The sequence below is a fragment of the Protomyctophum bolini genome, assembly GCF_963924005.1.
Source record: "Protomyctophum bolini genome assembly, chromosome: 5".
Classification (NCBI taxonomy): domain Eukaryota; kingdom Metazoa; phylum Chordata; class Actinopteri; order Myctophiformes; family Myctophidae; genus Protomyctophum; species Protomyctophum bolini.
In genome coordinates, this window is record NC_137866.1 from 6,892,596 (window position 1) to 6,919,637 (window position 27,042).

At 46.0% G+C, this 27,042-nt stretch overlaps 1 protein-coding gene across 7 annotated transcripts in view; it reads left to right on the forward strand.

Annotated features, from left to right (window-relative positions):
* Nucleotides 1–8,024: 8,024 nt before the first annotated feature.
* The window catches only part of LOC308315881 (tensin-2-like), an 89,393-nt gene continuing 70,375 nt past the window's right edge, over nt 8,025–27,042 (forward strand). For 4 of the 7 annotated variants that reach the window (XR_013964092.1, XM_080764122.1, XM_080764124.1 and 1 more), the window contains exon 1: nt 8,025–8,313. Coding sequence is in view for 5 of the 7 variants with exons in the window: in XM_080764122.1 (XP_080620248.1) it covers nt 8,182–8,313 (132 nt within the window). In the remaining 2 variants the exon portion in view is untranslated. Of the gene's footprint in view, nt 8,314–20,656; nt 20,789–25,334; nt 25,433–27,042 lie in introns of those variants that run through there. The other 3 variants (XM_080764126.1, XM_080764125.1, XM_080764127.1) reach the window with 3 other exon arrangements.

Here is a 27,042-nt window from a genome sequence, read left to right on the forward strand (position 1 = left end):
CCACCCAGAAAAATCACACCCCTGTGAAGTGAGCAGTGCAATTGCACTGCTCACTTCACAGGGGTGTGATTTTTATTATTATTACAGTATTAGTATTTTTCTTATGAAAGCAGAGAGTCGACTGTTTCATACGGTATATAGTATGTACATGTCGCTATAGGCCTTATTTTGTGAATAATAGTTATTCAGGCCCATGCCATCTCTAAAGTTCTCTGAAAAAGATAATTTTAGAGAGCATGGACCTAACAACTAAATATTCACAAAATAAGGCCTATAGCGACATGTACATACTATATACCGTATGAAACAGAATACTCTCTGCTTTCATAAGAAAAATACTAATACTGTAATAATAATAGAAATCACACCCCAGTGAAGTGAGCAGTGCAATGTTGCACTGCTCACTTCACAACATTGCACTGCTCACTTCACAGGGGTGTGATTTTTATTATTACGAGTAAGACGCGCGAACGCGGAAGGCGAACGCAGATCGTAAATTGCAATAACAATTAGAATAAATTACAGACATGATCTGCAGGGTGTCATAGTTAGTGCTTGGACCACGCCAGCTCCATATATGGTCACAAAAGACGCCATCACACTCATGTCACCATGACTCAGCCATAACCATATAAGGAGTCCCCAAAGCAGGACCACGCCATCACACTCATGTCACCATGACTCACAAATCACTCAGCTCCATATATGGGCACAAAAGGGCCAGGTCCACATATACAGTAAGCGGGACAGACAGACAGACACACACACACACACACACACACACACACACACAGACAGACAGACAGACAGACAGACAGACAGACAGACAGACGTGATCTGCTAGGTCTCATAGTAAGTGTTCATTGCATTCGCAATTACAGTATTAGTTTTTTTCTTATGAAAGCAGAGAGTCTTGATGCACATTATCTGATCATAAAACGGACTTGGAAACTTTCTTCAATCGTAGCCCCATATGTGCCCTCTCCCTACGCTCATTGAACTCATTCTGTGATTCGAGCTACAAACAATCGCAGTAACGGGGGGGGGGGGGGGGGGCAACTAGGCTTTGAGGAAATGATCTTGCATAATCAACATTATTGTCGATTGTCGTGTGCCGCTCCAAACATGTCCAGACATACCACTAACCTCATCGATCCAGTCTCGCGTATCTATAAGGTGAGACGCGAGACTGGATCGGATTGTGTCTGGACATGTTTGGAAAAAAAAACAACGACGATCGTGGATGGATCACATCCATGATGGATGCGGCAGAAGCAGAAGCAGCACGCAACGTGTTTGGAAGAAAAAAAACGAGAAAGCACCACCTGTCGTTGCAAGACAAACACCCGTATGTTGCTGATAGACAGATAATAATCGATCCGATTTTGTCCTGCCGTTCATTTTATCACATTAGGTGCAGGGCAGGCTGCTCGACGGTGAGTTTATAATAGCCTGTTGTAACGAGAAAGGGGGATGGATTGGATGGTTGGAATGGATGCGAGCAGCGCAGCAGCAGTACGGCTTGCGATCAGCGACCAACGTATCATGGCGGGCCCTCGATAATGATGTGCAATCTGTCCATGACTAACTCCACATGTGTCTGGCAAACGTTACGTTATGAATTCAAATGCCGATCGTTGCAGGTTTATATACGGGCAGAGAGCAAATCGCGTTGTATCTTGTTCCGAGAATGAGAGTGAGTGCAAGCCTTGCAGTTGAAAGCAGTGGGGACTCGGGAGTGGGGGGGGAACTGCCAATGCGATCCAAGAGGAAGAGACCCCCCCCCCCACCATTCTCCCTCGGGAGAAACCATGTAGAAACAGGAGGGGAGGGGGAATCGAGTGTATTCACACAAACAAGAGCATTGTCCCATCCATTTTAGATCCCCTGACATCTGCGTTGGTCTATGCCGGACGGCCGTCTCCAATACGTCGTACGTCCTCGCATAGACCAACCAATAGGCGGTGCCAGACGCTTCTCAGACCAACACCTCTCTTCAGCAGGGGGGGGTTTTAACTCTTTTTAGAGCCGATCGGTGTTACATTATGAGTTGTCCGGGCGCAAATATAGTTGAACAATAGTAATCAATAAAAAAACGTTTTTTGGACCATAAAACGTATAAAAACGTTATGCGCTTCTTGCGCTTGGCTATAATAAAACGTTTAAAAACGCTTTGCGCATTCGATGAGTTAATGTAAGTCGCTCTGGATTAAGAGCGTCTGCTAAATGCCTAAATTGTAATTGTAATTGACTGCAAGCAGTGCAGTTTCAGTGGAGTGGGCCTTTTTTAATCCTGTCTGGTTGGAATCCAGCAGGTTGTTCTGTGAGAGATGGAGAGAGAGAGAGACACAACACGCTCAATACTTGTAGAAAGAAGGGAAAGGAGTGATACCGGCCTGTTGTTCTTGACATCTGAGGGGTCAAGGGTTGGTTTCTTGATGATGAAGGGGAGCAGATCGGGTGCGGTGGTCTGGAAGATTGGAGACGGGACAGGCTCGAGAGGACAGGTGGTATAGGTCTAGTCACAGTGGATGTCACTGGTTTTAGGACCTCGTCTGGGGAAAGAGGAGAGAAGGAGGACAATGCAATGGTATGTTGGGGTTAGTGTTGGTTGAGTCAGGTGACTCTTTATGGGGGAGGGGGGGGGGGGGAAAGGAGCTGCTGATATCGTCAACCTTCTTCTCGAAGTAGTTGGCAAAAGCATCAACAGTGAGGGATGAAGGTTGAGTGGGGGGAGGGGGTTTTGGGTGTGGTATAGAAAGAGGTTTTAGCAGTGGTTAGGAGAAGGCAGAGAGGAGTGAGTGAAAGTGGAAAAGGTCACCTGGTAGATTTGTTTTTCGCCACGTCTTCCTTTCGGCTGCCCTGACTGAGAGGTGTTCGTTTGTTGTTCTGTTGTTACAAAATAATAGTCTTACATTCCGCTGCTGAATGCCGTTTTTATGGGGTGCACACTTAGTTTAGACTAGTCATTGGTTAAACATGGGTTAAGGTTAGGTTTAGGTGTGCTGCCCCGTGGGAGGTTAGGGTTAGGGTGAGGGTTTGAGATAGGTTGTAGTTGTAGGACTAATGACTGGTCTAACCCAATGACTATAGTCTAAACCAAAAAACTGTCTAAACTGAGTACTGCACCCGTACCATGACAACATGCAACATGACATGGGGGCGTGGGTTTGACCCCTAAATGTTACCCTGTGGATCAAACACCAGATTAGGATGTGACACATTTCCCAGACCGGCGGGGACTCGAGTTTCAGTTTCCTGCAGTCTTTTCCTTTATGACTAAACTGGAAACCTATTCAGTATATTGTGATCATGATTTTCCAACTATCACACAGTTGCTCAAAGATGGAGATACTTTCATATTTGCTTGTCGCACAGGCCAAAGGTTAGCTGGCACAATAAATATAAATATTTAATAGAAACATACTGTATAGTACAGCGAAAACAATACAAATACCAAGCTATTTTCATTATGTTTTGACTTGTATTTAACAATCGTGGTCCTTTTGTTGCTTTTGGCTGTTGAACATGTTATTAATTTAATCCGTGGTTGTCTGTCTGTCTGTCTGTCTGTCTGTCTGTCTGTCTGTCTGTCTGTCTGCCTGCCTGCCTGCCTGCCTGCCTGCCTGCCTGCCTGCCTGCCTGCCTCGATCTGATCTGTCTGATCTAGCATACAACATTGATGCATGCTAGATGCATGCTAGATGTAAACAAAGGCTAAGTGTCAATGCATTTCCAATAGGAGTCACATGGTTTGACACAACATTTTTGTTGTACGGCTTTCGGCTGTGTTTCGACTCCCCCCCCCCTCCCCCTCATACAACAAAAATGTTGTGTCAAACCATGTGACTTCCATTGGAAATGCATTGCGAGCTTGCATCAGTAAACAAGTCTCATGCATCATCAGCTATACATCAATCTGTTGTGAAGGTGTGAGTCAGGCCTATAAGGGCACACCACTGATGTTAGCACACTGCAGGGAGGCATCTTAAAATAAGCCCGCTGAAATAGTTTGGACCTACTGTAGACATACTGTAGCAGAGTGACCAGAAGGATAAGTTAACCCATTTTAGGGGGGGGGGGGCGGGGGGAACCTCAGGTCAGAATGGATTAAAGAGCATCTCTCACAGAGAGAGAGAGAGAGAGAGAGAGAGAGAGATCTTCTTGAGAGTGAAAGTCAGTTGAAACACTTGCACACTTGCAGTGAAGTGATAGGATCAATGCATGCAGTAAAAGTCAAAGGACATCCTCATAGAACAGCGTCCCATAGAACACTTGGGTATAGTGTCATCATTGCTGACATCATGACCACCAAAACTCTATTTGTCTATTTCTGTAACCCTTTGTTTTCCTCCCATTCGTTGTTCAAGATGACCAACTCTCCTGTCTGTCTCTCTCTCCATATTTGGGCTCAGTTTATTGCGTCCACATTCTCTTATCCTCTCGCTGTTGCTATCTCCCCCCCTCCCCCCCCCCCCCCCCCACACACACACACACACACACACACACACACACACACACACACACACACACACACACACACACACACACCAACAGTCGCCCTCTCATCCATGTTAATTCATACATTAGTAAACTCTGAAGTGTACACATGCAAACGGACCCTTTTTGGTTACATCCGTACACACTGTGTTACTTTCCTATATGAATCCACCAGCACTCGATCCTCCTCACTTGTCCACGTTTTGATTCCTGCCAAGAAGACTGAGAACAGGTGCCAGATAATGAGACAGCACGCTGCCAAAGAGATGGTCTCTTCTTTTTTTTCTCCAAAAAATGGCTCCCTTTCAGAACAGAAAGTGTGTTCTATCTTTTTCACCGTCGCCCTGAAACAAAATAAAATATCTTTCTTTTGGCCTTCATGGTCGTCCCATTTCCTTTGGTATGTGGACAGTGGACAGCTTTTGGCACGCCGCTATGAGACGGGGAAAAAAAGCAACAATTTCCCACCTCTCCACATCTTCCGTCCTCTACTCTTCCAGTGGGCGTCTGAGTTGATTAGAAGGAGCTAATTTTACAGCAGTTAAATCCAGGAGTGGGGGGGGGGGGGGGGTCACGCTGTAAATGCATGAGTTAATGTCTGGGGCCCTCGTCTGTAAATGCATGAGTTAATGTCTGGGGCCCTCGTCTGTAAATGCGTGAGTTAATGTCTGGGGCCCTCGTCTGTAAATGCGTGAGTTAATGTCTGGGGCCCTCGTCTGTAAATACATGAGTTAATGTCTGGGGCGGCCTCGTCTGTAAATGCATGAGTTAATGTCTGGGGCCCTCGTCTGTAAATGCGTGAGTTAATGTCTGGGGCCCTCGTCTGTAAATGCGTGAGTTAATGTCTGGGGCCCTCGTCTGTAAATGCATGAGTTAATGTCTGGGGCCCTCGTCTGTAAATGCGTGAGTTAATGTCTGGGGCCCTCGTCTGTAAATGTGTGAGTTAATGTCTGGGGCCCTCGTCTGTAAATGCGTGAGTTAATGTCTGGGGCCCTCGTCTGTAAATGCATGAGTTAATGTCTGGGGCCCTCGTCTGTAAATGCGTGAGTTAATGTCTGGGGCCCTCGTCTGTAAATGCATGAGTTAATGTCTGGGGCCCTCGTCTGTAAATGCATGAGTTAATGTCTGGGGCCCTCGTCTGTAAATGCACGAGTTAATGTCTGGGGCCCTCGTCTGTAAATGCGTGAGTTAATGTCTGGGGCCCTCGTCTGTAAATGCATGAGTTAATGTCTGGGGCCCTCGTCTGTAAATGCATGAGTTAATGTCTGGGGCCCTCGTCTGTAAATGCATGAGTTAATGTCTGGGGCCCTCGTCTGTAAATGCGTGAGTTAATGTCTGGGGCCCTCGTCTGTAAATGCATGAGTTAATGTCTGGGGCCCTCGTCTGTAAATGCATGAGTTAATGTCTGGGGCCCTCGTCTGTAAATGCATGAGTTAATGTCTGGGGCCCTCGTCTGTAAATGCGTGAGTTAATGTCTGGGGCGGCCTCGTCAGTATGTTATAGACTAGCAAGGGGGTGTATAGATACTGTACAATCCGTTATACTATAGGTCCAATTTAACTCTGAAGACTGAAGAAATCGCTTATTCTTTTCAGTCTTTGCAGACTTAAATGGACACAGAGGGTTTTTACAGCGTGGACTGATGGGGGTGGGGTAGAAGGGAGAGAGGTTTGTGTGTGTGTGTGTGTGTGTGTGTGTGTGTGTGTGTGTGTGTGTGTGTGTGTGGGGGGGGGGGTTCTGGGTGTGTGAGAGTTAAATGACACCTGGAAGGCGTGTCTGGACTCTGGAGTGAGCGCCTGCATGCTCGACTGCAACAGCAACTGCTTCACCTCGGCTTTCTGGCTTGCGGAGAGGATGGAAAAGAAAGGAGAGAAAGAGTCAACGAAAAGCAGAAAACGTGGGGGGGGAGAGAGAGAGAGAGAGAGAGAGAGAGATAGATAGAGACACAGAGAGAGAGAGGGAGCAAGAGTATAAGGGGGGCTGGGGAGGGCACTTTGGAGGCCTTTCAAGAATTTGCCTTTTAAGGGGTACGCGTCGCTCTCACTCTTCCAGGCCCCGCGAGCTCTTATGCAGCAGCCAAAACACTCTGGAGAGAAGAAATAAACAAGACCTAAGAGACTTTGTGGGAGTTGTGGGATGGGGGGGGCGGGGGATCCAACGATTTATCTTAGCACCCATCTGGGAACACTGAGACCGTTTACCGAACCAGAGGACCATAGTCGGTGGTGTCAATCCACAGAAGAAGAAAAAAAACGCGTTCTCTGTTTTTCATTCTCACACAAAAACAAGATCCATGATGACACGATCTCTTCACAATCACATTGGCATCCCACATGACATTCCTGCACAACAACAACAACACAGCTCCTCCACTTCTGCCATTATATTCACCATACCATACTTTACGGAGCCTATAGTGAAAGAGCCACCCACGCACACATTGTGCACTGAACGCAGCGACCGACAACACACTATATAGTGTGTCATTGTAAACGGTATATTATAAGTAAAGGAGGGCTTATAGGGCGCCGTGGCCGGCTCGCAGGCAGCTCGTCCTCGCTTGCATGGCGAGTTGCTTCCGTGGTTAGTGTTTATGTTTCTGGCCCCAAACATAGTAAGACGAGGAGAACAAGCTGCCTGCATGCGGTGAGCTAGGAAAACAGAGGATATATAGCGCTTTGGAGTTTTGGAGAGATTGTGTGCAGGAGGGGTGGAGTGGAGGGACAAGAAGAAACAGTGAGGTATTGTGTGTATAATATGCAAGAGTTGAGGCAACCTAGGGGTGGGGGGGGGGGCTGAGAAAACAAGAGGCGGAGGGGATGGAGGAAGAGCTTCACTTTGGGACGGAGTGAGAAGCTCACCTATATGCTTTGTATGGCATAGGCAGCTCCCGGCAGGATCCGCGCAGCTGCGCGACATGAGACTAATTACTTCAGAAATCAGCAGAGAGTGAGCACTTGTTTGCGCTACTCTATGCCGAGTAGGCTACCTATAGGGTTTATAGAGGACTCGTATAGCCACATGAGTGAGTGGCGATCTGGAGGCGAGTCAAACATCTAAAAAGGGTGAGGGAGGGCGCGTGTTTGTGTGTGAAAGTATGGCTAATTGGCTATGTGGCTAATAAGACAGGGTGCGGGCGGAGGTGTGTGAGTTCAGAATGGTAGTATTTGATAAAGAGACAGAAGAGGAGTGAAGAGAATAGAAGATATGGAGTGATATGGAGTGATATGGAGTGATATGGAGATACGGTCATGTCATAGCATAGAAAAGCTGTGTGTGTGTGTGTGACATAGTGGGGTCTCTCCCCGCAGGCCAGTGTGGAACAAGGCAGGAGGGGGTGTTTTTTAAGTAAGTGCACGTTGTGAGACGGGGGGGGGGGGGGAGGGTGGTTGTGTGTGTGTGTGTGTGTATACCCTCCGTCCCCTCGGCAGGGCGAGTGAGACTAAGCTCGAGCCAGGAAAGGGGGACGGGCCTCTCTCTCTCTCTCCGTTCTCCAGCGGAGAAAAACAGCTGCCTGGGAGCTGCAGAACACTGAGAACAGTGCCTGTTTTAGAGGACGAGGGGAAGAGCCGGAGGAGAGAGAGAGTGTGTGTGTTTGTGTGTATGTGTGTGTGTGTACATGTGTGACAGAGAGAGAGAGAGATAGAGAGAGGTCCAGGTGGGTGGGCTCCGGCCATCTATATGGGTTGCACCCTGAGTTCGGACTGGTGCGGGCCGGAGGACGAGCTTCAAGCGGTGCCAGTGGTCAGAAGCTCGTCTCTGAAGAGAAGGAGCGTGGAGAGGAGCGACAGTGGCAGAATGAGGCTTACCAAGGTCAGTGTGTGTGCGTGCGTGCGCGTGCGTGTGTGTGTGTGTGTGTGTGTAACAAGTGGCTGTGCTGCCTGTGCATGCTGTGTACAGTATGTGATTCTTGATTCAGTTATGTGACAGGTTGTTTTTTCACACACACACACACACACACACACACACACACACACACACACACACACACACACACACACACACACACACACACACACACACACACACACACACACACACACACACACACACACACACACACACACACACAGGTAGGTATGCATGCACATGCATTCAGGCCTATGGTCTTTCAGGAACATTCCCAGCAATTTCACAGCTTTGCTCTTCATGATGCAAAACCCATGGCAAGACTGAGCTGACTTTCAGCTTTACTGCTTGCATATCTCCCGTGTATAGGCTACTGTAAAAGTACCAAAAAAAAGGAAGGAAAAAGCACAGCATATATAATCAGTAATCACATTCAGTATGAGTATTTTGTACCTGCCTGTCGAGGTTGAAGTTGAATCTGAGTCAAATGGCAAGTTTTTGTTATGCCTATTGGAGGAAACTTGTATTGTTTGTATTCTTTGAGGGAGCGATGGAGACTTTTTCTCTCATTTACATGGAAAGAAGCCATTGGGTAAATGACACGATTGATTGGATTTGTCTTGGTGATGTTTTGCTGAATGCACGCCTGGGCTTCTTATATAAGATGATGTGCTAATGGATGATGGCATCTCCAAGCTGTGGCCAACATCTGTCCTGATACAATAGTGCTGTTGTCATGCTGGCCCCCACCATACTGCAAGGAAATTACCATAATATGAACAGACAAAGACATGGTCTTAAAGTGGTATACGACTATAGGACACACCTAACCATTTGTGTTAGATGCACGATTGTGCGTTCACATGTGCTCACGTGTGTGTGTGTGTGTGTGAGAGAGAGAGAGAGAGATAAGATTTTCAAAGATGTTCAAAGAAATAAAAACTAATTTCCCCTCAAAACAGAAAATAGCCATGTTGCCACGCATAATGTTGTGACGCAATACAAGTACATTGTGAGGTTATATATCAGCCATTTAAAGTATATAGAGCTTAACCCATTTTGGGCGGGAACCCCTTTTGGCGTTAGCAGCATCATGCTATGCTTTAGCTATTGAAAAATAGCAGATCTACATCTACAAGCTCATAGCACGCCACCGAGCGGCGCGCTATACGAGCTTGTATATAGGTCTGCTATTTTTGAAAAATCGAAGAACGACTGCCATATAGAAACACGGGTTTAGTGGGTTAACCTTTTTTTCTGTGCACGCACGTGTTGTGCTGGTCTGGCTTCGCTGTATAATACCTATATATGGTTCCCATATATCACGTGCTGAACAGCGTGGGAATGTGTAGCCCTCTGGTCTACGTCATGGTGTTGCAGCTGACCCTGCATGGCTGCATGGCTGTGGGAAGCAGTGAGATCCCACCCCCCCCCCCCCCCCCCCCCCCGCCCGCCTCTGACCATCTGAGAGGATGGGAAACTGTCCCCTGACCATCTGAGAGGATGGGAAACTGTCCCCTGACCGTCTGAGAGGATGGGAAACTGTCCCCTGACCATCTGAGAGGATGGGAAACTGTCCCCTGACCATCTGAGAGGATGGGAAACTGTCCCCTGACCATCTGAGAGGATGGGAAACTGTTCCCTGACCATCTGAGAGGATGGGAAACTGTCCGCTGACCGTCTGAGAGGATGGGAAACTGTCCCCTGACCATCTGAGAGGATGGGAAACTGTCCGCTGACCGTCTGAGAGGATGGGAAACTGTCCCCTGACCGTCTGAGAGGATGGGAAACTGTCCTCTGACCATCTGAGAGGATGGGAAACTGTCCCCTGACCATCTGAGAGGATGGGAAACTGTCCCCTGACCATCTGAGAGGATGGGAAACTGTCCCCCTGACCATCTGAGAGGATGGGAAACTGTCCCCTGACCATCTGAGAGGATGGGAAACTGTCCCCTGACCATCTGAGAGGATGGGAAACTGTCCCCTGACCATCTGAGAGGATGGGAAACTGTCCCCTGACCGTCTGAGAGGATGGGAAACTGTCCCCTGACCGTCTGAGAGGATGGGAAACTGTCCCCTGACCGTCTGAGAGGATGGGAAACTGTCCCCTGACCGTCTGAGAGGATGGGAAACTGTTCCCTGACCTTCTGAGAGGATGGGAAACTGTCCCCTGACCATCTGAGAGGATGGGAAACTGTCCCCTGACCATCTGAGAGGATGGGAAACTGTCCCCTGACCATCTGAGAGGATGGGAAACTGTCCGCTGACCATCTGAGAGGATGGGAAACTGTCCCCTGACCATCTGAGAGGATGGGAAACTGTCCCCTGACCATCTGAGAGGATGGGAAACTGTCCCCTGACCATCTGAGAGGATGGGAAACTGTCCCCTGACCATCTGAGAGGATGGGAAACTGTCCCCTGACCATCTGAGAGGATGGGAAACTGTCCCCTGACCATCTGAGAGGATGGGAAACTGTCCCCCTGACCATCTGAGAGGATGGGAAACTGTCCCCTGACCATCTGAGAGGATGGAAAACTGTCCCCTGACCATCTGAGAGGATGGGAAACTGTCCCCTGACCATCTGAGAGGATGGAAAACTGTCCCCTGACCATCTGAGAGGATGGGAAACTGTCCATGCTGTTTATCCTGTTCCCTCTCGTGCTAGCTTCTGGCCATCGTCATCTACTTATTCTTCTGCTTCATCGTCATCATCATCATCACCATCTTCTTCTTCTTCTCATTATTATTATTATTATTATTATTATTATTATTATGCTTCTTCTTCTTCGACCAGTAGTCAGACTTGCAGTGTTACAATAAATCACAATAATGGACATGCGGGTTCATATCAATCTGGGAACCCATTGGGCAAAACCAAAGGAAAATACAGCTTTTCCTTTGAATTGAGTCAACAGTATGTCTTCGTGAGAGAGTATACGTTCATACAGTATAAAACACCCTGCAGAGATGTTTTTCTCATCTGTATTTTCACTATTTTGTCTTTAGATCTGCAGTTTCTCACTAAAACAGAAAGCGGTCATATAGTGACACTGTTTTACAATTATCTGTGTTGATAAATTTGGTTTGTTTTAATTACCATCTTTCAAGAAATATTCATTATTTTTGTAACGGGCTTTGAAAATAGTCATTACTCATTTTGGAATACAACTCTTGAGGGCCTGGTGATGTAAGATCTCAGCTGAGTGAACACGGGATCTGGGAACTATTTAGTTGATAGTCAAGTCAGTATAGTAGAACGTCAACAAACAACCAGATAAAGTCCTGAATAGCGTGACTCATCTAATGTCTGTCGACTGCTTTTGTTTTGCACATATGATTTTGATTCTCTTCCAACGCAATATGATGCAATATTCACTTGGGAGGATAATAAGAATGGTTTCCAGTAAATAGAGGCCTAGGAGAACATGTTATGCACAGTACTACCGGTACTTGTGGCTCCAAGTTGTCTGCATGCCAACTGCAATAAGTAAGCAATACACAGATCTCAAATTCTAAATCACAAGTATATATTTCGGGTATATTACCAGTAAGACGCCCTTAGGGCGAGAAGCGACCTCACCCTTATCCTGGGGCGGGGGGAGTGCTGGCGCGTTGGCATGGGGGGGTCAGATCAACATATGGAATGAATTCTGAACTGGCCATATATGGCGCGTGTCTTGAGTGTACAGAGTTTGATGAGGTCAGACCAACATTATGGAATGTCAGAACAGGTCAGCTCCATATATGGAGATCTGAGGGTGGCAGTTGGGGCAGTGGCTTGAGTGTACAGGGTTTGATGAGGGCCTAGGTAGGAGAACTGTAGTATTTGTCGGCTGCTGGAATGTCAGAAGAGGTCAGCTCCATATATGGAGATCTTAGGGTTTGAGGTCAGATGTAGCGTTGCTGCCCGGCTCCGTACATGCAGATCTATAGGTGATGATCCAGTCTTCTCCATATCCAGGGTTTGATGAGGTCAGTGTCATGATCTTTATACAGTATGGAGACGGCTATATTTGTGTCATGTGTCACGAGGCGTGATAGACTGATGGCCATATATGGTGGCGTGACATGTCACGAGGCATGATGTCACGAGGTGTGATGGACTAACGGCCATATATGGTGGCGTGACTGACGGAGCGACAGGTTATAATTCATAGTAATCTGCGACCCATTATGGTCGCAAAAAACAAATCAATTGTCAAGCCTTGTGGAACGTTTCACACAAAACAAAATAATACTAATGTCCATAAACAATCAAATTCACTGAGGATTTAGTGGACAAGTGAAATTCCTCATTGATTTCCATGTCTTAATATTCACATCAACTCACTGTAATGTTAGTGAGCTGTGAATATGTTAAAGTCCAGGCAGAGAGCAGACACAGCATCCAGATCCACACAAACAACGATCAAAGTTATTAAAGGACCACTTCACCACTTTTCAACCCATCTTCAAATAATAGGTCCTCACTAATAATCATGGTAAAATGGCACGATTTCTTTCTACTCAGTCTGTGTCTCATAGGAGGGCTGTGGGCAGTTTAGAAACCGTCTTCCAGTGACATCATCATTAGGCCTATTATATTTTAAACAATATTGTTTTACAAACATTTTTAGATTTTCAAAATGTTTTCGATTTTAGATTTGTATTCCCCCATCGACGATGTCACTGGAAGACGGTTTCTGAACTGCCCACAGCCCTCCTATGAGACACAGACCGAGTAGAAAAGAATTGCGCCATTCATTCTTTCAAGATTATTAGTGAGGACCTATTATTATATGAAGATAGGTTGAAAAGTGGTGAAGTGGTCCTTTAACTGAATCACTTGGCAATTGGAGTTATATATTTATTTACACATCCCCCGTCCAATCTTGAACTGCTATGAATGAACCAGTGATAGATAAGGGGACGCCTGTAATGAGAGCAGGCTTTTTGTTGCTTTTAGCTTTTGCCCCAGAGCATTGTGTTATTGTTTGGCTTTACGTTTTATATTATGTTTTGTCCTGAGCTTTCCGTTCTCAATTCTCATATAGCACCGTGTGAGCCTGTGAGGGCATTACCACAAACATTTGCACTGTTTACGTTTACGAAAATCCTGAGTGTACAAATGGATACATTAAAGCAGCATCATGGGGTTACTTATTATGCATAAATGGTATTTTACCCAATTTGTTGCGAACGCAGTGAGCACTTACTATGAGACCTAGCAGATCATGTCTGTGCGTGCGTGTGTCCCCCCCTTTGTGCCCATATATGGAGCTGAGTGATTTGTTTGTGATTGATGCAACACACTCCATAATTGGACGTATAGCTGCTTTGGGGACTCCTTATATGGTTATGGCTGAGTCATGGTGACATGAGACTTAAAAAAATAATAACTTAAAAATAAATCTTAAAAGAACCCAAATATGTACGAGCTGCGTTCGCTTCCCGCGTTTGCGCGTCTTACTGGTATCACAGAGTATGTTTGTTAATAGCTCGCACGTCTGCAGTGCTGGCTGGTCTCCCTACTCTTCCATTGAGAACTTTTGACCCTGGTAGGGTACTTATTGGTCGAACAAGTCAAACTGAAGCACATAAGCGCCAATTGCCAATTGGGGATTCCCTCCCTGAGTGTTGTTTGTGTAGATGTTTGGTCTTCCATGCAGCAGACCTATGGGTTGAATCAGGTGTTAACAGTTCAGTTGCAATGACCTCAATTATCTCTGTCAGGAGAGGACATAAAACCTATGTAGGCATTTTGGATTTTTACTAGATGTCGGCTAAATGGTTGAAGTGTCGAATTTAAAAACAACGACTCTCGCTTCCAGACCTATGTATATAATTTCTATGTTTTCTCATTGAAATACTTTTAGTCAGAGCACGGCCGCCTCGTTTCTGTGAACATAATAGAGAGCTGAGGTTAAGAGGCTGGTTTTATACGCTTTACATGTATTTGTGTAGTGCTTCCCTTGAATTCCCCATGAACAACAACAACAGACCAAGAACCACAGGCATTCACTACAAACAATCTCTCCGCACAGGAAGTTACACTGACCAGTCAAAGTTAAAAATACACCCCAACTGGGCTCTAGAATAGAATTAACTTGAACTTAATAGCTGGCATTCAAGAAACAAGATTCTTATTGTTAGACCTACATCTTATATGCTCGTACACAAGCGTAGAGTTATATGGTTTTGGTTCCTCATACAAATCATATAGGCCTACAGGATATAAAGAATAGAAAAAAAAGAAAACCAACCCGGCCTGAATGTGGCCAGAGCGCTCTGTCTTCTGGTCTGTGGAATGTAACATTTATGAGAAATAAATATATGTGCTGTTTTGATACACTTAAAAATATAAAATAACTAGAACTGCACTCTGGCGAGTGCCTACTTGCTTGTTGCACACAAATGGCCTACTAGTGTGCAAGCAGAGCGCACAAGTATACTGTCAAATTCAAATTCATTCTTTCGTTACGTAATTAACAACAATCAATTTAGGTAATGTTGTAATTAATACGGATGAGTGGCGGCTTTCGATGGTGACGTATATGTCGATCAGTGTCGGGTGGATTAAAGGAAATGCCTCTATTCATATGTAATTTTTTAAACTTGATTAGCGGTATACTGTGGTTACTTTGCGTATGCCCCGTTTGATGCGTACTGTATGTATCGTAACAGCATATGACGTCAGGGTATAACTGGTACAACTAGCTCTCAATGATGACGTAATAAAGATGTGGATTAAAGGACCCAATGCCAGAGTGTAATTGGTTTTCGATGGTGACGTAATGACGATATGTTTTAGTGTCGGGAGGATTAAAGGTAATGCCCCCATACATGTATGTAATCTGACACCACTGCCATATCAAGCACAAGTAGTCATTACGTCATACGCTGGCACGGCGCATACGCATCAAACGGCGTCACGGCGACATACGCATCGAAGCACTGGACGGAAACTATTACTTGCGCGCTCTGCTTGCGCAACTAACAAGTCTGAACCCATAGTCATATTCATAGCGCTATGTAGGTTAATTTGGCATAAACATTCATTTATGACCGTTCACATACCGGTAGTCCTGAACAAAATAATAATAACAATAATCTTAAATCGAACGGCAATTAAAATTTTACAGTATCATTTTAGAATGGACAATTTACTTTCAAGGCAAGTGGCCGGGCATGACCTTTAGGCAAGTAGAACATGACCTGTACTTGCCCAAAGTGCCTGCATTTGGTTCCAATTACTGTGTGCAGTATCTCCTTATGAACTCACCTGAAACTTCAGATTAGAATAGAAGAGAATGTGCTATACTTCTTACAATGTCCACATAGCAAATAATTGTGTCCAGGACCCGGGGTCCAGACTCAGGGGGTGGGCCGGAGTAGAAGAGCAGCTCCAGAACAATGACCTGTCCCAAAGTCCAACCAGTATTTGAGGAATGCTCTTTTTGCGTATGTGTCGGGGTATGGGCTTGAAGGGGGTCACATGAAAGGCAATGGTGGGAAGAGGGAAACACATAAACCTTCTCCTCTATCCAAAAATCTGCACAAAACCCCAACAAATACCAGCACCACCCTTTAAAGAAACACCGCACAGCGAATTACGCACCAGATATTTTCTTTCCTTTCACCCCTCGCCCCCCAATAAAATGCCATTCCAAGAGTGTGTTTTGAAAGAGTCTGTCTAGAGAGAACATGTGGTGTGTGTGTGTGTGTGTGTGAGAGCATGCGTGCGTGCGTGCACGTGTGTTTATGTTGTGTGTGTGTGTGCGGGGGGGGGGTACCTGCCATGGAAACGGTTCAGTGCTTTATTAAACTCTCGTCGACAATAAACGTAAACACTGTAATTCTCAGGATGCCTCCAAGCAGAGCGCGCAGTCTGGTTCCGCTTGTGTATGGGTGTGTGTGTGTGTGTGTGTGCTCATGACTCTTTGTCTGTCTTTCTTCTCTCCAGCTCTCTCTCTCTCTCTCTCTCTTTCTGTTTCTGTCACTCTCTCACTTAGTCACTTCTTTACCCCTCTCTTAAGTTCACCCCACCACTCAACCCACCAAAACATTCTCTCTCTCTCCCCCCCTCTCTCTCTCTCTCTCTCTCTCTCTCTCTTTCTCTCTTTCTTTCACTCCTTCAACAGCTGTAGCTTATCAGCCTTTGGCTTAGTGTGGTCTTACACAATCATTCCTCAAACTACACAGTCTCCTTTCTCCTCCCTCTATATCCCCTCCTCCCCTCATTTCCTCTTGGCCGTAGTTCCCACTCGGTCCACCCCTCTCTCATTTACCTCCATGGCGCTGCGTAGCCTTTCCACTCCCGGCCTCGGCCCTCCAAATCCTCCGTTCTGGCGCTCGTTATAGACCAGAAGCACCTGGCAAGACCAGCAGCTTTACCATGTCATTAGTGGACCAGAGCAGATGATGATGTCTCTCCTGTCGCACTAAGTTCAGTTCTATATGTTGAGTGAATATATATATATATATATTATGCACTGACGTGACGTCGTGGTGGTGGTCATAATTACTGCTGTGTTATGTCTACATTTATTAGTCGGGCTGAAGGAACGTCTGTGTCCGGAATGCCACGCACAATTGATCACCCAATGGAGGGTGCTTGATTCTACCTGATTGGGTCTCATACAGGCGTGTGTCTCATGCAGTCTTGCCTCATGAGACCCCCTGGCTATCCCCTCCAATGTCTGGCTTATATGGACTTTTATTTATGTTTTTGCTTTAAGCAGCCCCCCCCCCCCCCCCCCCCACCCATGACGTCATGTGGCAGCCAAGTCTTTTTTATGCCCCTGTGACGTTCAAAAGCAAACCAAAGCGCCCCCTCACTTCACATGAGTGTGATTGTCTTTTCTCTGACGGGTGCCGTGTGTAATTTGAGAACACGACCAATGCTTGTATAATAATGTCACAGTGGCTGAATCAAACTATTGCCCTTCCCTGCATGCACAGTCAACGTATACACGACCCCAAACCCCGGCATGATCTGCACGTTACACACACACACACACACACACACACACACACACACACACACACACACACACACACACACACACACACAGTGCTCATTTGGTTCCCAACCCCCTCCGTTCTCTCCTTTCTCACTGCATCGGGCACGCATTTTCATCTTTTCTCTCTCCCGTCCATGTATCTGCCAGCACTTCCAACTGCCTCTCAACACCACACTCCCATCAGCCCAAAAAGACGTAAAAGAGAATTTCTTCACAAAATCAAACCCCCCCACCCCCACCCCCACCACCCCCAGAGACTCCGATCTATCCATTCGTACCTTCTTTTTTTTCATTTAATATGAGCCGGAAATTCCAAGGTTGTGAGAGCTGTAGCCTGGACTGAATTATTCCACGTGTTGTTCTTGGGAATGGTTGCATGACTCACAGTCACATTCTACACTGATTGGTGGTTGATATATATACACACACAGTACAGTATAGTATAGTACTGTAGTACAGGCTGCATTCCATACCTGCAAATCAATCTCACACATATGGGAGCGACTAAGGGATTGTGGTAGCAGACGCAAACAATGTCCAGTGCATTAGTCTGAGGCTGGGGAATAGTGGGGCCTCTTTGGAGGTGGAGAGACACGCATGCTACAAAGTCAGGCATACATACCACATACATAGCAGACATATGAGCACATGTGTGTGTGTGTGTGTGTGTGTGTGTGTGTGTGTGTGTGTGTGTGTGTGTGTTTTTATCCGAGTGTTAAAGCTGCAATCCGTAACCTTCATGTCCTTCCCAGGATCTGAACCTGGAGAGTTCGGGGGAAGGCAAGATATTTCCCTTTGAATTTCATGCAATAACCTCTTTGTCAACCATTAGTGGTCCTATACTCCAACCACATGATCTAAAATGTAAGAGCAGGGTGATCTATCTCCAACCACTGGAGTTGTGTTATGCATTGTATTAATCTACCACACAGATTGGTTACACATTTTATTCACTTCACTTCAAAATGTTAATTAAGAGAGTTAACCCATTTAGACCTGAGGACGATTCTTAAAACATGTCTTCTAAAAAAACGGTTGTTTTCTGAAAAACCTATGTTTCAGCGGTGCTCAAACCTTTCCACGTCAAGGACCCCCAGAATTATCATCTGTATTTGGCCGCCGACCCCCATCTGAAAATATGTAGTTCCAGGGACCCCCCGGAAGCAAAGATTTGAGTTTAAAGCGTTCACTCTGAAATAATATATACATTCAAAGATTTGCACCACATTTTCACTATTTAAAAAAAATAAATAGCAGATCTTAGCAGATCGCGCTCATAGCGCGGCACCGAGAGCTTGTAGATCTGCTATTTTTCAATAGCTAAATTATAAAATAATGTTAAAAAAACCAAATGGGGTTCCCGGCCAAAATGGGTTTTAACTTTTTAAGTTAATTAAGAGAGTGTACAGATTTTGCAAATGGGTTACAAATGGAATAATAATTTACACAGGATTTGAATGTAGCCTACAATACATGAACATTCATGTATTTATTCATATGCACATTACAGACAGACTACTACATTGTTCCCACTCATTACCAGCTCATGCATGTGGCCTTGTGGTTAGAATATAGCTTGGAGATTGGGAGGTCGGGTTCAATCCCCATCCAGCCGCTGGCCGGTCAAGACTATAGAAATGGGCCAATGCGTCCCTGCTTATAGCACTGAGCATCAAGGGTTGGATTGGGAGTAATGATGTGGTTCCCAAACTTTTTCGTGTCAAGGACCCCCAAATGAACATTTATTCGGCCACGGACCCCCCATTTGAAAACATATGCCAGTGACCCCGATACGGGAGGACTTTTACAGCTCTAGTATAGTGATTCCGAAACATTAATTTCAAGGAACCTCAGTTTCATACGCATTATAATGCTATGGACCCCCGATTTAATGGCATTTCTATCTCTGGCACCCCATTTTATATATAAAAAAAAACCCACTGTTAATTTAACTCATGAGAGTGTACAAATGGAGAGTTTGGTTTCCAACTATCTCTAATTGAGCTATAGGTACCCCCTGGAACTCCCTCAAGTACCCCCAGGGGTCCCCGGGACCCCACTTTGGGAACCCATGCCAGATAGCGTCATGTCCAGGGGGTGTATACTATGATACATCAAGTCTCACAGCTCAAGAACTGTCGGTTGTCATGGCTACTTAATTGTTTTTATTTTACATACAATCTTGTGACTGATGAGCCCTTGCGCTGTAGCACGTCATTGTTTGTTTGATTGATTGATTGAATTTATTAACAGATTGGAGAATTACAGTACATTTCAAGCACAACTCGGGGGGCTAGTGAGCGTGTATATCACGCGTTTCTGTGTAGCTCTGTCAATTCCTCACTGAATTTACATTTCAAGCACAACTCGGCATATCAAAAAAGATAGGAGATTTGTTACCTTTGAAAGCCTGCAGTTAAAAACAAATCGGCCTACTCCATTCATGTTGTTATCCAGAGCCTTCCTCAGATAGACAGCTGTCCATGTCCAATGGACCAATTATTTTCAAACCATAAATCTGGTTCATAATTCTTGGCCCTGGTGGTAACTGTACTGTAAATGCTTAGTTGCATGTCATGTGCATGTCACAGAGAAGGCTATATATATTGTCTCTGTGAGCGCCAATAACTCTTTACTAGTGCAGTTCTCACGTTCCACCACTTGGTGCCGCTGCTAACACACCACAATAATCTACATTCTACATTAGCGTTGTTTCCTATTTTCATCCCGGGGGACCACCTGAGTTTTGGTTTGGCAAGTCAGTCGATACGGCTGCTGTTCAGAGTGACGTCATCATCTCTTTCTTTACATTGCTGTGCTACTGTTTCTGTAGACAGAGACAGAGAGGAAGATGAGGCTTCTGGATGTCAAAGACTAGACTACAGTGACACTGACAGACTTGACTAAATATTAATATAGGCTATAGTCCTACCATTTAACTTTGGGACATGCTTTTTGCCTGAATGACTTAATGTGTGTTTTTTTTTTAAACAAAATCTCACCGATGGCCGGCCCTCACCCACCCAGTTGGTCCCCTTTATACCACAGACTGGGCCCTGTCCTGTCCTGTCCAGTGGGCGCATTGCTGGTTAACGTGCGTCGATGGAAATACTTGACCCGCCCCCCCCCCCACTAGAAATTACACCTTCTGTAATCCATATCCATCCAATCCCGGACGAATATCTCCACTCTCCCCTCTCAGAACGGACCAATCGCGGATGGGAATTCCAGTAATACAATTCCCACACATGCTTTTTTTCTTTTTTGTTGCTCCGTGTCGCTCCACCCCACAGTCAGTCAGTCGCACACACACACAACGGACTGGAGTAAAGAAAACAAGTTATCTCATAGTCGGCAAGCTATGTTATGGGTGGGCTTCCACGGAATGAGAGTCAACTCTTGAACCAAATACACAGAATTATCCACAATGAGTAAGGTAAGCTCGAAAATGTGATGCGTGTTTTTTTTCCTCCCGAGGGTTATCCTGTTTTTCTTTCCTGTTGAATCCTGTAGGTTTTGTTTGGCTTCTTTTGGGTTACTCTTCAACTGTTTAATTGGAGTGATGTGTTGATAAGGGACGTATGTATGGAATGGATCATGAACCGATGGATCAACGTGCTTTAATTATTGCTTTCATGACTTTATTCTGATCTTGGTTGGCCCGCGCTCTCACTGCGCACAGCCGCACACTGACTGACGCTGGCTGGCTAAGATAAGACAGTGGCACAGCTCGTCAACAACATTTACAACAATGTACAAAACTGTATACTGTAGTACACGAACAACTTTAAACTGTGTAAAGGTTTTTGTGCCCTCTCAAAACTTTCTCGACATTGGACCAGGCGAGCGCTCATTGTAACCAGCTTGTGTTTTACCGCGTCTCTAAAGCAAAAACCACAGCAACGTTTACTGCGTATATAGCCTATGTATCTGTGTTGATGGCGCAAGGTATCACGATGCCTTCTACTGGCATCCTATTATTAGCGCCGATGACAGTCAGACATAATCAACATGACCGAAAAAATGTTATGAAAATGATTTCGCCAAACCCTGCCCCCCCCCCCCCCCGTCTCGACTCCATCCATGTCTGTGTTGCGTCACCAGTAGTAGGACTCAATATTTCGTAAAGTTAATTGATGGCAGTGGTGACGGCTGAGTATAAAGAGATGGTTTGCGTATTGTATTTGTAGTCTAGTTTAGATGAGACCGTTCCGTGGTCACAGGCGGCAATGCAGGCAAGAGCGTGTTCGTGCGTCATTATTAGTACATTTACATGTACCAATACGGGCTTTATTGGGGGAAAGACCTGATTGATTGATTGATTGCTTTATTAACAGTTTGCAAAAAGGCATGCACATATAAATGGTGCTAAAAGGCTAACGCAAAAAGGGCTTGTTTCCATTGTGGTCATGTGTATTCAATTCATTGAGATTCAAAGACATATAGGTCTACAATAACATGCAAGCCATAAACGTAATAATAAAACAAATATGTAGGCCTACAGTAAACAGTTGAGGGTGGGGGGGGTGGGGGGTCATTCCTGGTGTTGGCTTGGATTTTTACAGGGACCAGTTTCAAATTACAGGGTGCTCTTATGGCGATTTTGATTGGTTTCACAACGTAGTGTATAATGCCTGCTTGTAAGTTGCAACGCACTGTGTTGTGTGCGTTTACAAACATAGGTTTCACATGTCAACCCATCAAGGCAGACTTCCCTATCAAGGTTCTCATATTATTAATAGAGTTCCTTCCCCGAGTCCACAACGGAGGGTTTGACAGGAGGAAAGGACTCATGGATTATATAACAAGATAACATTGTCTCTCCTCCCTAAACCTTTCCTTCAGGGCTGATAACAGTGTGGTCGTTAATGGATTTCTCCTGTATGAACAATATTTCATGTTTTGGCAGACAAGCAGCGGCGAGTTTTTGTATTTTCATTGGCCTTCTTATAGCTGGAAGTGTGCTCCATAATATGTCACTTGAGTTTTTCCCCCTTGTCAATTCGTCCCCGACAGTGGCCTTGTGGTTAGAGTGTCCGCCCTGAGACTGGGAGGTCGGGTCATACCAAAGACTGTAAAAATGGGACCCAATGCCTTCCCTGCTTGGCACTCAGCATCAAAGGGTTGGTTTGGGGGGGGTCAAATCTACTAATCAAATGATTCCCGAGCGCGGCACGGCTGCAGCTCAACCGCTCCTTGGCTGCAGCTCACCGCTCCTTGGCTGCAGCTCACCGCTCCTTGGCTGCAGCTCACCGCTCCTTGGCTGCGGCTCACCGCTCCAAGAGAGATGGGTCAAATGCGGAGAACACATTTCACTGCGGTATCGTGTGTGACAAATCGTATGACTTTGACTTTGTCTAGAGGCCTGACACACGCTCAGCACTTGCTCCAAATCAGTGGTCATGTTCACACCTCACTCCAGGAGTCCATGCGTTTTGCATTGTTCTGGTACCCAAAAGAGCCTTGATTGTTGGCCGCTCCCATGTTGTCCTCGACATATTACACAGAATAGCCGAATAAACACCCAGCGTGAGACCATGTAAAAGGGCCATGTTGCCTCCACTGTGGACGGTAAATGAGACTATAGAACAACATGGATGTCTGTTTTCGGCTTTAAGGAACTGCAGTAGGGGAAGGTCAGCCAAAGTTAACAGCCATATTATTGACTGACAAAATGATCTGCGACGTCACGTCTTGCATGTTAGCGCCGCGGGGCAACTCCTGATAGGAGGATGACAGCTTCGTCTGTCTTGAAACAACATGGGCTGAAATGAAGTTATAGTCACCAATCATGAGATGGTAGAGATTAGACTATGGTGTGGTGGTGGTGTGGTGGTGTGGTGGTGTGCAGTGCACTCTGCACACTGGATGAGATGGTAGAGATTAGACTATGGTGTGGTGTGGTGGTGGTGTGCACTGTGCAGTGCACTCTGGATGCTCAGCAGAAGTTCATTAGTGAGGCTGGTCGTCATGGTGCATCTGCTGGAGCAGTGATCACTGTGTGTGTGTGTGTGTGTGTGTGTGCGTGTGTGCGCGTGCGTGTGTGTCACCGGAAGTGTGTCATGGCGTCACACTGACCTCACCTCTGGAACAGGCTGTCTCTGTTCCCTTGACTGCCTGTCCCACCCTTTAGACACACACACACACACACACACACACACACACACACACACACACACACACACACACACACACACACACACAACATGCCAGAGGATGTGGCACATGTACGCAAGTAACAGCCATTACGGAATTAGCATCCATTATCTTTTCATCGGGCAGCAGATGGTGCAGTTTGTTCCTGTTGTCTGTTGTGGGAAAGTATAGCCTGTTTCTGACCCTATACAGTTCAGTGGCAACTGAACCTCATGTAAACTTGTACAGTCATAAGTGAAATGGTTTTGTACGCCACAAGCATAATATTTCAGCGTAGTTTCAGCATCTGTGTAGATTTTTGTCCTAACACCAAACATTACATTCCCATTGACAATGAATGGAGAACTGACGTTGTATGTAGATGAGCAAATCTGCCATTTTCCTTTTTAACCCATTCTGACCTGAGATCAGATTCATACGAGGTTTCCACTGGACACACACTGGTCTGATGAACCCATTCTGACCTGAGATCAGATTCTAAAAATGTCAGTCGTTCTTCGAATTTTTCAAAAATAGCAGACCTACAAGCTCGTATCGCGCCACTCGGTGGCGCGATATGAGCTTGTAGATCTGCTATTTTTCAATAGGTAAAGCATAACATGATGCTAACACCAAAATGGGTGCCCGGTCAGAATGGGTTAAAAGTCGTCATGTGGGCTTTTTGAACTTTTGAGCCTTTATTTGATAAGAGTGGAGAAGAGTAGGTTAGTGACGTGCTGCAAACGGTCCGTCTGGGAATCAAACCAAAGGCTGGCCTTAGAGCCCAGTAACAACCACTCAGCTATTGGGATGCCCAAATGGGTCATATAGCAATTGATGGTCAAACAGAACTTCCCTTCATGGGAAACTACAGAAATACTTAAACATTTTATAGCAAAAGGTCAGGTGGGGAAAACCATTCCCATTTTAACCGATGGTCAAATGATGTAATTCCTCTCGGGGAGAAACCAGACCAAAGATGTCCCCCTTTAGGAAGATACACCAAGACTGTTTTGTTTTCGCAGCTGATGGACAATAAACACATTATTTAATGCGGGGACAAAACGAGAGAGAGAAGGGGTCTCAGAATGATCTAGAGACATTCTATTTCCCATTCCAACAGATGGACATTATGTTTCCCATTAGATTGGACGGACAATCCTCAGTATTCTTCCAGGGGGCCGGAGCATAATAACGCGACCTCCCCCTGTAAGGACCGGCTCTTGTATTATCCATGGCCTCAGAGGCCTTTCTGCAGCCCAGGGCGAGGTCAGTGGGTCCAGTAGTCGTGCTGTGTAGTCACTGATGTACCACACCAGTACCAAACAATGTCCATCATTGTCTAAATATCAAGACTATTTATATATAGAGGGAGGAGAGTTTCCAGGAGGTGTGTGTATTTAGGGAACGGGGTGAGATGTGCGCGTGTGTGTGTGTGTGTGTGTGTGTGTGAGTGTGTGTGTGGGGGCCGGGGGGGGGGGGGGGGGGAATACACACACACGTGCGTGTATCTGTCATGTTTGGGTGGACAGCATCATGTGTGTGCCGGTGTCTAATGAATTATATATATTATTTATGCGTGCGTGCGTTGCGTGTGTTGCATCTCTGCACCCCCCCCCCATTGGTCAATCCCGCTACTGTTCTTTGATGCCTGCAGGGTGGACTCTGCAGTGGAGGAAGAGGGAGGGATTTCTTGTTAGAAAGCATCTCTTTGACTTCATAACCCCCTAGGTTCTTTTGCCAGGCGGCAAAACATATAAGAACAGAACCTTCTTGTGTGTATGCGGCATATGTTTAATGGAGGTGGGTCGACGGTGGGGGGGCGGGGGCAGGCGGGCTGTCCTGGAATACTGGGGATTCTGGCGGGGATGAGGAAGGGGTGACTTGTCCTGAGTTCCACTGACGCGGTCTCCTGCCGGGGGAATACATGTTTGCACGTGAGTGTGTATGTATGGCTTATATATATACCTACATGTGTTTGTTTGTCTCTGCAGTGCAGTGCACGTTGCACGGAGGGTTTTGTTTTTCCTTTTCGTTAGGGGGTCACAGGTATAGCCGTTTACAACGGAAACAGAGGTGGGTCCCAGCTGGTGGTGCTTAACCCATTCTGAACGGGAACCCGTTTTGGTGTTGGCATCATGTTATGCTTTAGCTATTGAAAAATAGCAGATCTACAAGCTCATAGCGCGCCACCGAGTGGCGCGCTACGAGCTTGTAGGTCTGCTATTTTTTGAAAAATCGAAGAACGACTGATTTTTTTTTAGAATCTGATCTCAGGTCAGAATGGGTTAATCAGACCAGTGTGTGTGTCCCAGTGGAAACCTTGTATGAATCTGATCTCAGGTCAGAATGGGTTAAAGGAAACCAGTACGTATAGCTAAGTAGGCTAGAGTGTGCGGCTGATGATGCCAGACTGTGGAGAACTTGGGTTGGCTCTTCATTGGCAGCGGTCTCCTCTGTGCTTTGGGGAGGAGAACTTGGGTTGGCTCTTCATTGGCAGCGGTCTCCTCTGTGCTTTGGGGGGGAGACGGATAACTTGGGTTGGCTCTTCGTTGGCAGCGGTCTCCTCTGTGCTTTGGGGGGGAGACGGAGAACTTGGGTTGGCTCTTCATTGGCAGCGGTCTCCTCTGTGCTTTGGGGGGGAGACGGAGGAACTTGGGTTGGCTCTTCGTTGGCAGCGGTCTCCTCTGTGCTTTGGGGGGGAGACGGGGCTCTTCGTTGGCAGCGGTCTCCTCTGTGCTTTGGGGGGGAGACGGATACAGTTTGCTGAAAAACGGGGACAATTTGATTGTGGAAAACTGGAAATGTGCAATGACTGTGTGAGTGTTTTTCGACTTTTTGGCAACTGTTACAGGACTTACAGTCCTTATGTGGGTGTTCTTTTCTACCAAATAGATTGACGAAGCATTGCTCAAAGTTTATTCTAAACATTTAAAGCAAAATATATTTTCCTCTCTGTCTGTCTTGTCTCTGTCACTCTCTGTTTCTTTCTTTCTGTCTCTCTCTCTCTTTCCCTCTCCCTCCCCTCGCTCTGTTTTTGCAACCAGAGGTTGCATAACAAGCACCGATAATTTCTTTATTAACTTAGAGACACATCGAATAACACACAAATAAGACACATGTCTTACCGGAGCAGGACATTTTCTATCCATTGCGGCGGGCCACAGTAATTGATATCATGAGCTCTTGCAGGGCCGTGCCTTTTTTGCACGTTGCTTTTACTGAGAGTCCAAAAGCACATTCTCTGTTGTGTCCACTTGTCTGTCCCCCTCTGGAGGGTTTCTCTGTTCAACTCACTCCGGCTGACCTGAGATCAAATTCACACGAGGTTTCCACTGGACACACACTGGTCTGATTAACCCATTCTGACCTGAGATCAGATTTAAAAAAATGTCAGTCGTTCTTCGATTTTTCAAAAATAGCAGACCTACAAGCTCGTAGCGCGCCACTCGGTGGCGCGCTACGAGCTTGTAGGTCTGCTATTTTTCAATAGCTAAAGCACGACATGATGCTAACACCAAAATGGGTTCCCGTTCAGAATGGGTTAATCTGTAT